Below are 16,534 nucleotides of genomic sequence, written 5' to 3'. Positions count from 1 at the left end.
CAAAAAATAAAAAAATAAAATAAAAACACAAACACAAAAAATTTATCCAAAGAGCAACCCTATGAACAATGGGTGAAAGTTATAATAGCAGTAGATTTTGATTCCATTTAAAAAAAAAAAAAAATCAAGAGGGCTCCTGGAGCTCCACATCTGGCTCCCTGCTAGGCAGGGAACAGGCTTCTTCTCCCTCTCCCTCTGCTGCTCCCTCTGCATGTGCTCACTCGCTCTTTCTCAAATAAAATATATATTTTTTAATCTAGTTAAATTTGAAATGAGCTACATCACAAAATTGTTCAGTCACTTATTTGTAGTTGAGCAGAGATTAGAATGTTACAGAGAGGATTCTTAGAGACAATGGACAAGAATAGGGGCTCTCAACCCTGAGTGTGCATTAAAATAATCCAGGGAAAACTTTATTTTATTTTTTATGATTTTACTTATTTATTCATGAGAGATACAGAGAGAGAGGCAGAGACATAGACAGGCTCCCTGCAGAGTGCCTGATGTGGGACTCATCCCAATCCCAATCCCAATCCCAATCCCAAGGCCCCAGGACCATGACCCAAGCCAAAGGAAGACAGATGCTTGACCACTAAGCCACCCAGGTGCCCCCAGGGAGAATTTTTCTTTAATGACAATGCCTGGTCCAAACTCTCAGAGACCCATTTTAAGTCTGATGTGGGGCCTGAGTGCCTGCATTTAAAAAAAAAAAAAAAATCTCAAGAAAAGAAAGGTAAGACCGCATCAATGTCAATATACTGGTTGTGACATTATGCTATAGTTTTGCAAGATGGTATCATTGTAGAAAAATCAGCAAAGGGTATACAGGATCGCTATTGCATTATTTCTTGCAACTGCAACTAAAATTGTGAAAAAATCCCCAGGTGATTCCACTACGTAGCTACAGTTAAAGTTAAATTTGAAGAATCTCAAATTCCTGCCAATTCTATGAGACTGCAAACTATTCTTTTAATCTTAGCCTTTGAAAAGTAATTAGGAATGCTTATCATTTAAGGTTACAATAATGCTCTGCAAAATCAAACACAAATAATTATAGCTAATCCAAAATAAAAAACCCAAACTACTATGCCTCTCATTTGTATATAAGTTAACTGAAGAAATAAGCATTATACAATGGTTGTCATTCACCTCTTGACTAAGCCAAATATCTATATGACTGTAGAGCCTTTACAATGGCCCCCAGGATCCCACCTCAGTCTTCACACTTTTGTGTAATCTCCTCTTGAGTGTGTGGATACAGTTAACCACTTATAACAAGCAGGACACAAAGTGATGGGATGTCAACTGAGATGAAATTATAAAAAGACTGGCTTCTGTCCTAGAGGCTCTCAGACTCCTTATTCCAAGGGAAAGAAACTGCTATAAGCCACTTTCTGGCAAGGAACTTGTGTCTCTGCCAACAACCAGCCAGTGAAAATCTGAGGCCTGACAATAGCCACATGAGTTATCCTTGTCAAGCCTTGAGAACTTCAATTCAGCTGATATCTTGGTTGCAGCCTTAACAGAAGTAAGAGATACTGAGCCAGAGGCACCCAACTCAGCTGCACCCAGAATCATAAATGTTTTTAAGTCATGTTTTAAGTTTGGGGGAAATTCAGGGTTAAAGATAATTAACACATACAGATACCACAGGTCAAACCCACAATAGAGGAATATAACCTGATGGCTTCTGCCTACCTTTCTTCAGAGTATTAAACCTCCCCGCGTCTGCAACGTTATCATCCACAATTTACAAACTGTTCTAACTTTAGTGGACCTCCCTGTCATCTGGACACCTTCCTTGTTCTCACTTCATTCAATTTCTTAAAATGGCTTTCTCTTCTTTCCTATCTATCCAAATCCTAGCCATCTTTCAGATAAGACCCACAGATTTCTCTTCCATAAATACCCATTGCTATTCACTCAGCACTTGATTAAACTACTTACTAACCTAATAGTTTTGAGTGTCTAAATTCAAAGAGATCACCGACTCCTTGAGAATGTCTTCTCATATTCTCTTCAACATTTGGTACAGTATTGAGCAGGAGCACTTACAGTACCCAAAGCCTTATATTTTTTCCAACATATTAAATAAACTCAAATATTTTTGTCAAAAAAAAAAAAAAAAAAGAATGAAACCCAGGGGGTGAGGAAGGGTGGAAGGAAAACCAAGTGCTCCAACCTAGAATGTAAGATGCCTAGTTTGGTTTGCATGTTTGAAATAGTTAACTGAGTAAAGACCACTTTATCTGAAGGATCACAGTAACAATGACAAATCTCCTCCAACTCTATTAGCCCAGCAAGTGTTGTCCAAGCTCTTGAAATTTTCCTTTTATTGGTTTCTTAAACAACTTACCTTCCACCATTAACCCACTTCTGTCATAATTTATCACTAGTGATAACACAGAAATACTGTTAAATTTCAACTAGATCAGTGGTTCTCTCTCTCTTTTTTTTTAAGATTTTATTTATTCATGAGAGACAGAGAAAGAGAGAGACAGGCAGAGACACAGGGAGAAGCAGGTTCCATGCAGGGAGTCTGATGTAAGACTCGATCCTAGGTCTCCAGGATCACGCCTTGGGCCAAAGGCAGGCACCAAACCGCTGAGCCACCCAGGGATCCCCTAGATCAGCGGTTCTCAAACTTTAGCTGACATCAGCATCACTTGGAATGCTCATTCAAACAGACTGCTGGACCCCATCCACAGAGTTTGATTCACAGGACTAGTGCCATAAGCAAAAGAAGAATTAATATAAAATTTGTGGCTCAAATAAGTTCAAGGAGAGCAGGTGGGAAAAAAATAGTTCAAAAGGAATAAACCATACCAAACACCTTTAACAACTTCAAGATACAGGAACCCTGGGTGGCGCAGTGGTTTGGCGCCTGCCTTTGGCCCGGGGCGCGATCCTGGAGACACGGGATCGAATCCCACATCGGGCTCCCGGTGCATGGAGCCTGCTTCTCCCTCCGCCTGTGTCTATGCCTCTCTCTCTCTCTGTGACTATCATAAATAAATAAAAATTTTAAAAAAACTTCAAGATACATACTCTCTCCCCTTCCTTTCCCTCTGCTACCCCCTACCCAAATAAATTAATCAATTTAAGTTCATTCTGATTTGCACACTTCAACTCATTTCTTGGAAACAATGAGCATGTCCAATTAACTAAGTTTTTAAAAGGATGTTAGATAAACAAAACATCAATGTAAGAAAAAGGTCAATCTAGTAGTTCAACTGTCTTAACTACTTCCCAGACTGAAAAAAAAAAAAAAAACCCAAAGCAAAACAAAAATTGAAGGTTCAGGGATGTAAACAAAACTTGCCATTTGGAGGAAAAGCCAGAGCTAGAACGGACTCCTGAGCTGATATTTTACTGCCTCTCAATTTATGCTTGAAACCTCACCTTAGAAGTTCCTAAAGTCTTTTATTTAAATAAATAGATGAGTGCTCGCTTCGGCAGCACATTACTAAAATTGGAACGATACAGAGAAGATTAGCATGGGAAAAAAATAAATAAATAAATAAATAAATAAATAAATAAATAAATAAATAAATAAATAAATGAAATAAAATTAAAGATTACAAATCAACAGCAAACAGAAAATTTCCCCTAAGGATGAGATATCTGTTCTTTAAAAGAGGCTATTTAGCATAATAAATCTTATGCTAGACACCCACCCGCTTCTTTATAACTCCTCTGTGACCACTCACATCCATCAGCCCATGCTCCTCTTCTGCAGCACAACCTTTAAGAGTGGTATTCCTAAGGCTTACTGCCCTTCTCACTCTATTCATTCTCCCTGAATCAAAAATCATGACAGTAGGTGAACTAGGATTATTCCAGTGGTTGAGAACTATCATTGCAATGGCTAAAAATATATAAATGCTCAGGCTCCAACACAGACTTAACTAATGAACAACAATCTCTGGGAACGAAGCCCAAGGACCTCTATGTTCCCCACCTCTATATGCTCCTTAGGCAAGAACCATGCCCTCTATCTACTTAACATGGTGACTGGCATACATACAAGAGCACAACCAACATCTGTTGAATAATGTGGAAACACAAAATAGCAAGTTTAGATGCCCCTCAATTGCCAAATTGGGTAGTGTTTAATAAATTCCTGAGCTACTAACACAATTACATTAGAAAGCCACTGTTTAATAATACAAGTTAAGTAAATAGTGGTGGTACAGTAAGGGCTTTAAGTATGTCTCTAACACTGGTGTAGGTTAAAGAAAATCCCTGACATTTTCTTGAAAATACACAAGATAATCTAGGTAGCCACAAGGATTTAAATATAACAAGACCAAATTAAACAAACTATAAAAAAAGAGTTATAGAAAGCTAGAAAACCAAGAGTCTTCTAAAAGAAAAAGTGTTAACTCATTTGAAGGCTAAAACTAACCTGCAGACAACTACAGATAACAGTATCAATCTAGTGTTGCCCAGATCTACTCTCCCCAAAGTAGTCATCAACTTCCCAAAGAAAAACTAATCTGGCAATCTTTTCACATTTCGATCTTTTTTCTCCCGCAAATTTATTTTCAAATTCACTAATAACACACTTGATTTCATATAGAATGGCAGCACTGGGGAGCAGAGGATTTAAGTTTTTTTAGAATTAACAAAGAGCTCTCTAATGTGAAGTAAAGCAAGGGTTTTTAATGTGATAAACTTAAAACCTACTGCCACATTAAACAAATATTAAGTTCTTTTCATTGAAAAACCTAGACAACTGATATTTAAAACCTCAATACTAAGGGGGTCTTTTAATAGATAAACATCCCGAAAAGGTCGCAAAATGAGCAAAATCAAAGGGCAATTTATAAAAGAAATACCAACATTCAAGAAACATGTTAAAAGTTCTACCTCATCTTTTAAGAATCAATTTTTGAAATGATTGTATTATCCCAATCAAGCACTGATGGGTAGGGAAAATATAACCTTTCTGAAAGCAATGTCGTAGGTCATATATATCAAATGCCTCGAAAAAAGCACATGATTTCACTCAGCAACTCAATTTATCCTAAAAAAAAAAATAAATAAAACATTCAAAGATCTATGAGGATATTCCCAATGAAGTTTATAAAAGCCAGAAACTAGAAAAAAAAGGGGGGGGCAATAATAATGGATTAAATAGTTTAGATTTATAATCCTGTAAACACTGGAAATGGAAAGAGTTATTAACAAGAAAAGTTGAGATTCATTCTGTTTTTGTAATCTGCTTTTTTCTACTGAAAACATAAAAGAGAATATATACAGTATGATCCTGTCGTTATTAAAATATATGTATAGCTCACCCAGAGGTCTAGAAAGAAAACTACAGCTCAAATTTTGTGTATCTCTCTTGGTGTCGATCTCGTTTTTTTTTTCTTGCCTAGTCAGTTTTTTCTTACAGTATGCATGTATTACCAGTGCCACTTTTTTTTTTTCAGTGTCACTTTTGAAGCTTAAATCTACGCACATAAAAAAACCGCACCATAACCAAGGCCTAGTTTAGATCTAGTAAGCACACCATTTGGAAAAAAGTGACCTGGGATAAATCCTATTCTTGGATTTACTGATACTTCGAAACAGAAAACTTAACAAGGAATAAATATTTATATATTCAGGAATTCCATTTAAGAGCATCCTTAACAAGAAGTCAGCTAGAAAAAAAACAGTTTTCAAAAACCAGGCATGGACACCTAAATAAACCCCTGGTATTCTGTGGTTCTGAAATAGTTCAGTTCATCTGCATTTATTCTCTCTCCTCTAAACTAACAAAGAAAAGAATGATGTCATATGCATTAGCTACATCTCCGTTCCAGAAGTGACATAAGGAATTGTAAGGTTTAGCCTCGGTGCTTAAGATACACCTAAGAGCTGAGGAAGTTGGATGAGATTTACTACATGAAAAACAGTAAGTCAAATAAATTCATTATCCACGAATTTTTAAAAACCTAATTAACATGTCAAAAAACTAGGTAAGTGTGAAAAGATCAGATTTTACATACTGTAGTGGTAAATAAACGGAAAGAGAATTCAAGGTTTTACTCTTAATTCTTTTAATAAAGTTTCCTCAAAAAAAGTCTCAACTTAGTGGCTTAAGAACTGTCATATTTTTAGAATCCAAAAAAAAAGAATAATAAACTTAATCTTCCTTCTATGTCCCTTCAATTTCCTCCTCAGACTGCAGTATCCATATGAAAGTTTGAGACGTCCACGGTCTACTAGTACCACTATATATCACGGGGGGGGGGGGGGGGGTACTATTATTTACTATTTACTTTTCTTTTTTTTTTACTATTATTCAGAGGAGCCTAAATAGATGGCACAATTGGAAGCGCTGCTTACTAGACAATACTGTAAAAATCTGTTAATCATCCTAACTGAACAAGTAGGCAGTGACATACTACTGCCAATTTGCCAGTGAATATTAGCCAACTGATTTTTAAGGGAAAAAAAAAAAAGGAATGACTGACATACAAGAAGCTAATAGTAACTTGCTTCTGTATATAGTTTCCTCACATGTAACTAGTGTTTTCTAAAAGTTGCACTGAATCAAGACGTCATTTTTATTCTACAGTTGTATCCCTCATCATAACTGGGTTCCTCCCCCAAACCCCCCAACCAAATGTAAACTTTGGACTTCCTCAAGCTGAGAAATGCAAAACCGGACTCACGATGTTACGTGAGTTGTGGTCATCAACTTGAACCAAGCCTAACTCTCCAAGAAATTTGAAAAAAAAAAAAAAATTATCAAGAAAGGAGTTCAGAAGCAGAAAGCCCCTACTTTCTAACTCACAATAGAGCCTAATATCAGACAGTACGCTGGGTTTTGTTTTAGCCGCAAGGCTGGGTATGCAATCTGCAGGGACTCTCCCGACGGCTTCGAGTGATACGCTACCCCTGGAAAAAGTAGCATTAGGTCCCAAACAAACAGCGAAGGCATTTAAAAAAAAAAAAAAAAAAAAAACAGAGGAGAGCAGAAGCCTCACCATCGTAAAAGAAGGCCCATCAGCACCTCTTCCGAGAAACAGTTCCCTTCCCCCACCTTTAAGTAGGCACTTAAGACTGCCAAGCAGATCCATTTCTTTATTAACTGGTGCCCACTTGGGGCAACCGTACACCAAGCGGCTCTTAGGCCTACTCCAGCCCCTTCCAAAAGTGCTCAAGCGAGACTTGGAAGGCCGGGGTAACCCCCGTAGGGGCCGCGTTTTCCTGCTCTCCTCCACCCCCGCCCTCCGGCCCGGCCCGCCCCGCCCCTGTGGGCGCTCCTCCGGCCGGGGGAAGGACACCGGGCCCGGGGACCCGCAGGGATCGCCCTCCAGCCCGCAGGACGAGCGCTGGGCGGCCCGAGGCCTCCGCCATCGCAGGACCCGGAAAGCGCCGCCCCCAGCGCACCTCCCCACGCCCGGCGAACCGGCGAATGTCTGCTTTCGACACCCTCCGTGCCCAGCAGAGGCGGCGGGCTGGGCTGCGCACCAGGCCCGGGCCTGCCCCGCGGGCCGCCGGGTCCGCTCCGCGGTCGGGTCAAGCCAGCGCGGCGGGCACCCTCACCTGGATGACCTCGTTGACCTCCCGGATACATTCCACCATGTGCTGCAGAATCTGCTCGGCCGTGAGCACCTCGTAGCGGTAGTCCTCCTCCTGCTCGTGCCCCGGCCCGCCGCCGCCGCCGCCGCCGCCGCCGCCGCCGGGCCCCAGCGCGCTGCCGCCGCCGCCGCCCGTCTCCCCGCACAGCAGTCCGTCCCGCTCCCCGCCGACGCCCAGCCCGGGCTCCACCAGCTCCACCTCGCCCAGGTCCAGGTTGTCGTCGTCCGGCTCATCGTCGTCCTCGTCCTCCTCCTCGGCGCCGCTGTCCTCCTCGCTGCACTCCTCGTCCTCGTCGAACTCGTAGTTGTAGCCCTCGTCCGAGTCCATGGCGCGACGCGCGAGGGCCCGGCGGACGCGGCCCTGAGGCGGGGAGAGGGCGGGGACGCCGAGGCCCCGGCTCTCGCTCCGGCTCCGGCTGAGGTCCGGACGCAGGCCTGGCTCCGGCCCCGCGGGCCGCGGCTCCTCCCCGGGCGCGGCGGCGGGCGGCGGGCGGCGGCGGCGGCGGCGGCGGGGAGGGCGCGGAGGCGGGAGGGACGGAGCGAGGGGGCTGCTCGCCGCCCGCCTCAGTCAGACGCGGCTCCGCTCCGGCCTCCGAGAGAAAACAGTCCCCAGCGCCACCTCCACGGCCGCTGCTACCGCTACTGAGCCAACAAAGGGGCGTGCGTCACCGCGTCGCGCTGCGTCGTCGCGTCACTCCTCTTGGCGTCACTGCGCCCCGCCCCGCCGCCCCTGCGTGGCGAGCGGGGAGACCCCACGGCCCGGCCTGGCCCCGGGAGCGCGGCGCCGCGGGAATCGCCGGCCCGGTTCCGGCCGCGGCCGCCCCCGAGGGCGGGGCGGGGGGCGGGGCGTGCTCCAGAGAAGGCCCCCGGGCCGGGTGGCGGGTTTTGCCGCAGGCGGGAGGGATCCAGCCCCCCTCGCTGAATCCAGCCGCGCGATAGACGCTGCCCGCCCCGGAGTCATTCGGGGAAGTCCGCGGCTGTTGAGCTAAAATTGCTGTTGCCCGAGCTGCTAAATGGAAATCGGTTTCATGCGCAACCTGGGACCTGGGACAGGTGAACCCCCCCCACTCCCCCCCCCCCTTTTTGAGTAGTTCTGCTTCCGTGCACCCGTACGGATGAGCGAGCGGGGGTTCTGAAGTCGCTGACAATGACGTCATCTCAGAGGAGGGTTTCCTGACCTCATCTCAGTAGGCACCTGCCTATCCAGTACCCTAAACGATGTAAACAGTCGGGGCTTTCCTTAACCGAGCGCCGTGCGTGGGCTCAGCCATTCCCTCTCCCTTCTTCGCGGAGCCACAGGACGCGGCCCTCGCGTGTCTGAGGCTCCAGAGGGAAAGGGGCTTGACCGAGGCCACGGAACGCGCCCTGCTTCAGCGGCGGGGTGACCTAAAACATCAGTCGTGGAAACGCTTCATAATGCATGATACAGACCAGGCGCTACACAGTGTATAAAATGCATCGCAATGTAACCCAAGACAAGCAGGAATGGAAGTAACTACACGGACCAAATGCAGCAGCGAGGCAGTGCGGGTCTCTTATCTAGAAAGGTGTTGTTGTGTCTTCTGCGTGTGGATTGGCGGCCAGGAGTTTAACAGGGGAGGTAGGAGGAGGATCTGGCCTGAGAGAATAACAGAAGCAAAAGCACAGCAGGGATAAAGTAGTTTCGTTGCAGCAGCTTATAGTGCAGGGAGTGGGGTAAATGGTAAACAACAGGCAAGTTAGGGACCAGCACACTAAGAGTGGTTTGTGTTTGTTTTTTTTTTAAGATTTTATTTATTTAAAAAAAAATTTAAATAAAATTTTTTTATTTATTCATGAGAGACACAGAGAGAGAGAGAGAGAGGCAGAGACACAGGCAGAGGGAGAAGCAGGCTCCATGCAGGGAGCCCGACGCGGGACTCGATTCTGGGTCTCCAGGGTCACGCCCTGGGCCGAAAGCAGGTGCTAAAACGCTGAGCCACCCAGGGATCCCAGTAAGAGTGTTTTATGCAATTCTAAGAGTGGACTTAAATCTTAGTAAGAAAGACAGGAGAACCAGAGAAGTGTCCTGAAGGAGGAAGAGGCCTGAGAAAGCACTCTCTTGCGATACTCTCAAGGATTGGGCAGACTGGACATTTTTAAAAATCTGAATCCCTGGACACCTGGGTGGCTCAGCGGTTTGGCGCCTGCCTTCAGCTCCGGGCGTGACCCCGGGGTCCCCGGATCCCCGATGTTTCCCACAGAGACACACCCCGGTCTCTGTGTGTCTCTCACCAATAAAAAAATAAAATCTTAAAAAAAAAAAAAAACAAACCTGAGTCCCTAACTCACTGATAAATCTTATTGTTAAAACGAAAGATACCCTTTGGAAATTGATTTTTTTTAAGTTGAAAAATTCCTTTAAAATGTAAATAAGCAAAAAAATAAAAAAATAAAATGTAAATAAGCTTCTACTAATTTGTCCATTTTGTAAATGTTTAATCAGATTTCCTAAAATAATCAGGATTTGTAATTTAAAGCTTTTAACATCAGTGCTGGTAGGTCTTGGTCCTTTGATTCTGTTTCTACTTAGCAAATCCAGGTTGTTGCCACAGCTGGAGTAAGCTGAGGACACTAGCAACCCATCTCTCTACCCCATCCCCATTGTTACATGTGTAAGGGAAGTTTAGTAACACTTGTCAGTACCCTCAACTCCTCTTCCCCATTTTTCTTTTCATCTTACCCTACCTTGGATGAATCCTACCATCCTTATAGTTCCCTTTGGTACTAGAGCAGCTGACCACTACTGGAGAAATTTGCATAATTACATATTTTATCATTTAATTCCAATCATCCAGCACAACTGAACCATCAACACCATTCAGCAATCCTGTTAAATTTTTTTGAATTGTCCTCCCTCTCTAGACAACTTGCAAACCTTCACCAGTTTTCTCAAACCCTCACTGCTGTCCTTCCAAATCCACTCAAAGTAGATAACTTTACATCACAGAGAAATCATAAGGATCAATGTGACAAGCATGCTGAGCAAAAAAAGAGTTAAATGATAAAGTCAGAGAAGGCCTATGAGGGCAGGGGATAAAAGAGAAGTTTACATTATTGCAAAGGGAGGCATTATTTTTTTTAAGATTTTATTTATTTATTCATGAGAGACACAGAGAGAGAGAGGCAGAGACACAGACAGAGGGAGAAGCAGGCTCCATGCAGGGAGCTCGACGTGGGACTTGATCCCGGGTCTCCAGGATCAGGCCCTGGGCTGAAGGCAGGCGCCAAACCTCTGAGCCACCTGGGCTGCCTAAAGGGAGGCATTATTAATGGGTTTTAACTTTAACAGGTTTTAAACAGAAGAATGACATAATATAATACACATTTTAAAAAATAACTATTGCCAGAAGAAAATAAGAACTATGGCTGCCTTGTGGAGAATGGAGTATGAAAGCAGAGACCAATTATGAGGCTATCTCAGTAGTCCAGGTGAATAATAATAATGGCTTGGACCAGAGTTGTGACAGTAGAGATGCTGAGAAGTAGTTTCAGGTATAATTTGAAAGTAAAGCAAATAGATTTGCTGATGGCTTGACTGTGGGGTTGATAGAGGAATCAAGGATGCCTATTAGGTCTGGGGCTTGAGTAACTGGGTGAATGGAGGTGCCATTTACTGAAACATGTTAAATTTGAAGTGCTTGTTAGGCACATAGAGACATTGAATAAGCAGTAATATCTACTAGTGTACAAGACAGAAGGTCAGGGGAGGTAGGGCTGAAGATAGAATTTTCAGAGTTTATGTCAACAATGTTGACAAGCAGCATAGGCTAAAGGTTAAGAGTTTAGGCTTTGGAGGAAACAGACCTAAATTTGCCTGTGCCCCTCCCTTGCTGTCTATAACCTTAACCAAATTACTGAACCTCTCTGAGCTTGACTGTGGAGGATTATGATTCCTATTCTCATAAGATTATTTGTGAGTATCAAATGAATAATGCATTTAAAGCACTTGACAAATATTAAGTGCTCACAAAAATTAGAACTTTAAAAAAGTGTCATAATCACCTTGCATCTTGTGGGAAAACTATAGCCAAGTTGGATTTATAACCTTTTAATTGATTTTTTTGAATTTATGTAAATAGGCACATGTCCTCAATCATCCTCATTTTCTAAGAAAGAATATTGGTCGGCTTTTTTCTCAGAAATCTTTTCCATAGCTGCATAACTTCTTTTTTGGTCAATATCATGGGCAACATAATAGGGCTTCTGAATCTTGGGGCCTCTTATTCATGGATAAACCTTCATAACCAGATTATCAGCAACACTCATTCCATTGATATTTTGGAAATTATCTTGGAATCAGGTTAGGTTGTAGTGCTATTTAAGGAAACCAGTGTAACAACTTCTCTCTGGCCCCAAATTGTCCAAGAGATGACCCACATACAATGTTTTTTTTAAATGACTTGATCTTAAAGGTATTTGAAAAAAAAAAAAAGTGTTTGCTTGGGTACTGCTTTCTCAGCTATGGTGTTTACCAAGTAGAAGTACAGTAATCTGTAAATAGCAGGAAAAGGTCCTTGAAAAAAGAACAGACAAGTTAGTATTTTCTCGATGCCAAAAGAATTGCTATTGTTAATTAAGTATTCCCATTACCCCCTTGTCCGGATAAGGTCAAAAGATATTAGTATATAAAAAAAGATATTAGTATACATTTATTAAATATCCACTGACAGAGCAAAACTCCATAAATATGCTCACCAAATGGTATTGAATGAAATTCAAATAGAATATGAAAATGCTTTTCAGATACATATAAATTAAAATTGTCCTGGAATTTTTCTAAGGGCAGATATACAGAGCTATAAGCTATGGCCTCTACTAATGACAGAGAACTGGGGTGAACCAATCCCAGCTGGTACAGAACAGGGGTTTCCTGGGATGTGGAATTTTCAGTGCTAAAACTGGGAAATCTAAAGCAAACTGGGATGATTGGTCACCTTACTTGGCACCTCACCAAAAATTTTTCCATAATATAATTAAAACACTATTTCCAGAACTAAATGGAAAGAAATTACTTTTTGTCATGTTGTTTATAAAATTTGTTTTAATGCAGCATTTTTTGCATTTAAAAAAAATGTTTGTTTTCCTTGTGTTTTACCAGGCAAGAGGTAAAAAAAAAAGTTTTAATTTTAATATAAATTCAAGATTAAATTTTAGCAAAAGTGCAGAGAGATACTAATAAACTGAGTACTTTAGATTTCTTTAAAAACATCTTGTCTGTGTACTTATTAATAAGTCACAGCTAAGCATTACATCATCATTGTTGAGAGGTAGATCTTATACCAGTTTTTTTATTAAGATCTTATTTATGGGACACCTGGGTGGCTCAGCGGTTGAGCGTCTCTGCCTTTGGCTCAGGGCGTGATCCTGGGATCGAATCCCAAATTGGGCTCCCTGCAAGGAGCCTGCTTCTCCCTCTGCCTATGTCTCTGCCTCTCTCTCTGTGTACCTCTCATGAATAAATAAATAAAATCTCAAAAAATATATATATAAATAAATTATTTTTAAATTTATTTATTTATCTGAGAGAGAGAGCCACCAAAGGCGAGGTGAAGGGCAGACAGAGAAAGATTCCTTGCTGAGCAGGGAGCCCAATGCAGGGCTCAATCCCAGGACTCCAGGACCATGGCCCCAGCCAAAGGCAGACACCCAACCAACTGAGCCACCCAGGCAACCCACCATTTCTTTTTTTTTTTTTTAAGATTTTATTTATTTATTTATTTGAGAGAGAGAGAGAGCACACAAGCAGAGAGAGGAGCAGAGGGAGAAGCAGGCTCCTCGTTGAACAGGAAAGCCGGACATGGGACTCAATCCCAGGATGCTGGGATCGTGACCTGAGCTGAAGGCAGATGCTTAAACAACTGGCCCACTCAGGTGCCCCATATCATACCATTTCTTTTTGATAGAAACAAGGCTTAGAGAAACTGAGATTATATGTTTCGTTAGAAGTCTAGTAGAGGGATCCCTGGTGGCTCAGCGGTTTGGCGCCTGCCTTTGGCCCAGGGCGCGATCTGGGAGACCCTGGATCCAGTCTCTCCCTCTGCCTGTGTCTCTGCCTCTCTCTCTCTCTCTCTCTCTGTGTGACTGACTATCATAAATAAATAAAAATTTTTAAAAAAGAAGTCTGGTAGAGATATTAATGACCAAAACAGAACCTGAGATTCCTGACTACAACCCTTTCTCTACCTTATCTTTCTTCCAGAATACAGGGTCTAAGGACTTATTATTAAACTTAAGATTTTTTGAAAGTAATTATCTACAACAGGTGGTGAGAAAATGCTGGAACTAGAAGCAGAATACATGCCCTCATGCAATTAGACAAATGTACAAAATGTACCATGGTGTCAGTGTTCCCTGTAATTGCAAGACATGTTAATTTGGCCTAAATGTGTACCTATACTCCAGCAAAAAATAGCAAATGATCATCCCCCCAAAAGGAAGCATGTTTGTCCTGATGACTTAGCCACTTGAAAAAAAAAAAGTGGGTTTATAACATAAGTTTTCAAAAGAAATGCTCAGTGGATTGCATTACTTGTAGTTTGTTGTGTTGGCTTATGGATGTATTTGAATAAATGGACAAATAATGGGCAGAAAGTGAACAAACATATTATTGCATCTCTATGCCAGAGTAGGTGTGTATATGTTTTTCATTTACTCCTTAAGATCTTGTGAAGTTCGGGATCCCTGGGTGGCGCAGCGGTTTGGCGCCTGCCTTTGGCCCAGGGCGCGATCCTGGAGACCCGGGATCGAATCCCACGTCAGGCTCCCGGTGCATGGAGCCTGCTTCTCCCTCTGCCTGTGTCTCTGCCTCTCTCTCTCTCACTGTGTGCCTATCATAAATAAATAAAATAAAATTAAAAAAAAAAAAAGATCTTGTGAAGTTGGAATTCTTAACTTTGTTTAATAAGGGAAAAGGCTCAAAGATGAAAAATAAAGTTCACAATGGATGCAGAGTTTTGATTCCTCCGGATTTTCAGAGTTGAAGTCCACTATTTTTACCATGCAATTCTGTAATTGTAATCAGATCTTATTCCTGTTCTAAAACGCACCTCTGTATTTTTTATAATGGAATAACTGCTATTAAGCCTACAGTTATCCAGATTGGTAGCATAAATGTTGACTGTATGCAATGTTTGTTCCTACTTGGAAATAGGTCATAAAAATAGAATAGCGAATAAGTAAATGTGTTATCCTCTGTTTACATAGTCCTGCTTTATTCTTGTAGATACAATCTTAGCGTTTTTAATGAAAACTTAAAATATCTAAGTCATGACTTTTTTTTGGTCAACGAATTAATATTTAGTAATGTTTACCAAGTGCAAAGCACCTTTCAATGGCATTCAGGAGAGATTTTTAAAAAAAGAAAGAAAGAAAGAAAGAAAGAAAGAAAGAAAGAAAGAAAGAAAGAAAAGAAAAGAAAGGCTGCCACCTAAGAAATCAAATTACTTAGGGAGAAGAGACTTAAATGAAAATGTTAGCCATAAAAAATGGTAACTGCATCAACAAGAAATCACAAGCCGAGAAGAATGGTACAGGTGGTAAAAACTAAAGGGGTTTGTTTAAAGGAGACAAACGTCCTAGACTGGGGTGTTCTAAGAAAGCACTGTATGCCAGACTTTCTCATACCTTTATGCCTTTGCATCTGCTGTTCCCTCTGCCTGACATCTTTCCTAGCCGGTCTTTACCAGCACCTAATCCACATGCTGAGAGACTGCCTTTTTTCCAAGTCATTCCAAACTAGGCACTTAATACCTAGAACATGAGTGGTCTATTTATCTCCCATTCCTTTTTTTTTTTTTTAATATTTTTTTTATTATTTATTTATGATAGTCATACAGAGAGAGAGAGAGAGAGGCAGAGACACAGGCAGAGGGAGAAGCAGGCTCCATGCAGGGAGCCCAACGTGGGACTCGATCCCGGGTCTCCAGGATCGCGCCCTGGGCCAAAGGCAGGCGCCAAACCGCTGCGCCACCCAGGGATCCCTTATCTCCCATTCCTAATAAACTTCCAGGTTTTTTATAATGTTGGAATGAATTAATATAAACCAAAGCTGTAGACCAATAGACATTTACTGTCTTCTTACCACAAATGTGTTGAATCTTGTCGATGTTATGTCAACGTTGATGTTCTTATCTGTTCATTCTTCCAGGTCTCCATGAAAACATGAAAGTTGTTTGGAAGAGGAGGAGGGGGCCCACGTGCATGTCTTCCAACAGCTCTCCTTATCTAGAGTTTCTCCAGGGCAAATGCCCACATCACCTCTCACATCCCCAGAAGTAGCTTAGCTTCTCGCTTAGCTTCTCACACTTCATGGCAAAAGAGGATTGCTGTTGGCAGTCAGCAGATTGGATGCAACTGATACAATGCAGCCAGGTTATGAATCGGTAAAGGACTGCAGCAGGGAGCAAAAGGGAAATGGCAATGCCTCAAGGACCTGAAGATCGGGGTGACCGAGGGTACCCCAGAACAGTGGCACCTGAAAGGCCCACCTGACCCCAAAGCTTTCATAAATGAAAAAGCTTTTCAGTTTTAAAACTTTTTCGTGTGTGGGGGTTTCCCCTCTTGGTTTGTTTTTTGTTTGTTTTTGTTTTTTTTTTTCATCTGTTGTGTTGAGACAGTAACCATGATTTAAAAGGCATAGTCACCTCTTCTAGCTCCAGGAAACAGACGCCACTCCTTATGGTTATTTCACAATGTGGCAGGAACCGGTTTGTCAATTCTTTCTTCCCAACTATCCCCTCACAGACATCACCAATAAGGAAGTAATGGAGGGCTTTCTGGTACATGACTTCTCATCCAGAAGTCTTTATACGCTGCTTCACATTTTGCTTTCACGAAAATTGTTGCATGTGTGGTTTAACACACTCAGATGCTGAAGCAATGAACAGAATTCCCATCTTAAAGAATGTGAAAGGTCAATAAAATAATTAAAATCA

General features: G+C 42.3%; 1 protein-coding gene, 1 long non-coding RNA gene and 1 pseudogene across 2 annotated transcripts in view; 2 read left to right on the top strand and 1 right to left on the bottom strand.

Moving 5' to 3' along the window:
- ARIH1 (ariadne RBR E3 ubiquitin protein ligase 1) overlaps positions 1–8,096 on the bottom strand; it is a 117,816-nt gene extending 109,720 nt beyond the window's left edge. The window contains exon 1 of the mRNA XM_026018627.2: positions 7,546–8,096. Within this exon, the coding sequence (XP_025874412.2) occupies positions 7,546–7,908 (363 nt within the window). The 5' untranslated portion in view covers positions 7,909–8,096. The remainder of the gene's footprint in view (positions 1–7,545) is intronic.
- On the top strand, positions 3,445–3,501 carry LOC112918102 (U6 spliceosomal RNA; annotated as a pseudogene).
- A 327-nt stretch (positions 8,097–8,423) lies between the features above and the next one.
- LOC112934965 (uncharacterized) lies at positions 8,424–16,534 on the top strand. Its single transcript, XR_003238086.2, has 2 exons — positions 8,424–8,633; positions 15,748–16,534. It is a non-coding gene; the product is annotated as an uncharacterized lncRNA (long non-coding RNA).

The sequence above is a fragment of the Vulpes vulpes genome, chromosome 15 (assembly GCF_048418805.1).
Source record: "Vulpes vulpes isolate BD-2025 chromosome 15, VulVul3, whole genome shotgun sequence".
Taxonomy (NCBI): domain Eukaryota; kingdom Metazoa; phylum Chordata; class Mammalia; order Carnivora; family Canidae; genus Vulpes; species Vulpes vulpes.
This window is presented reverse-complemented; position numbering and strand designations above follow the sequence as displayed.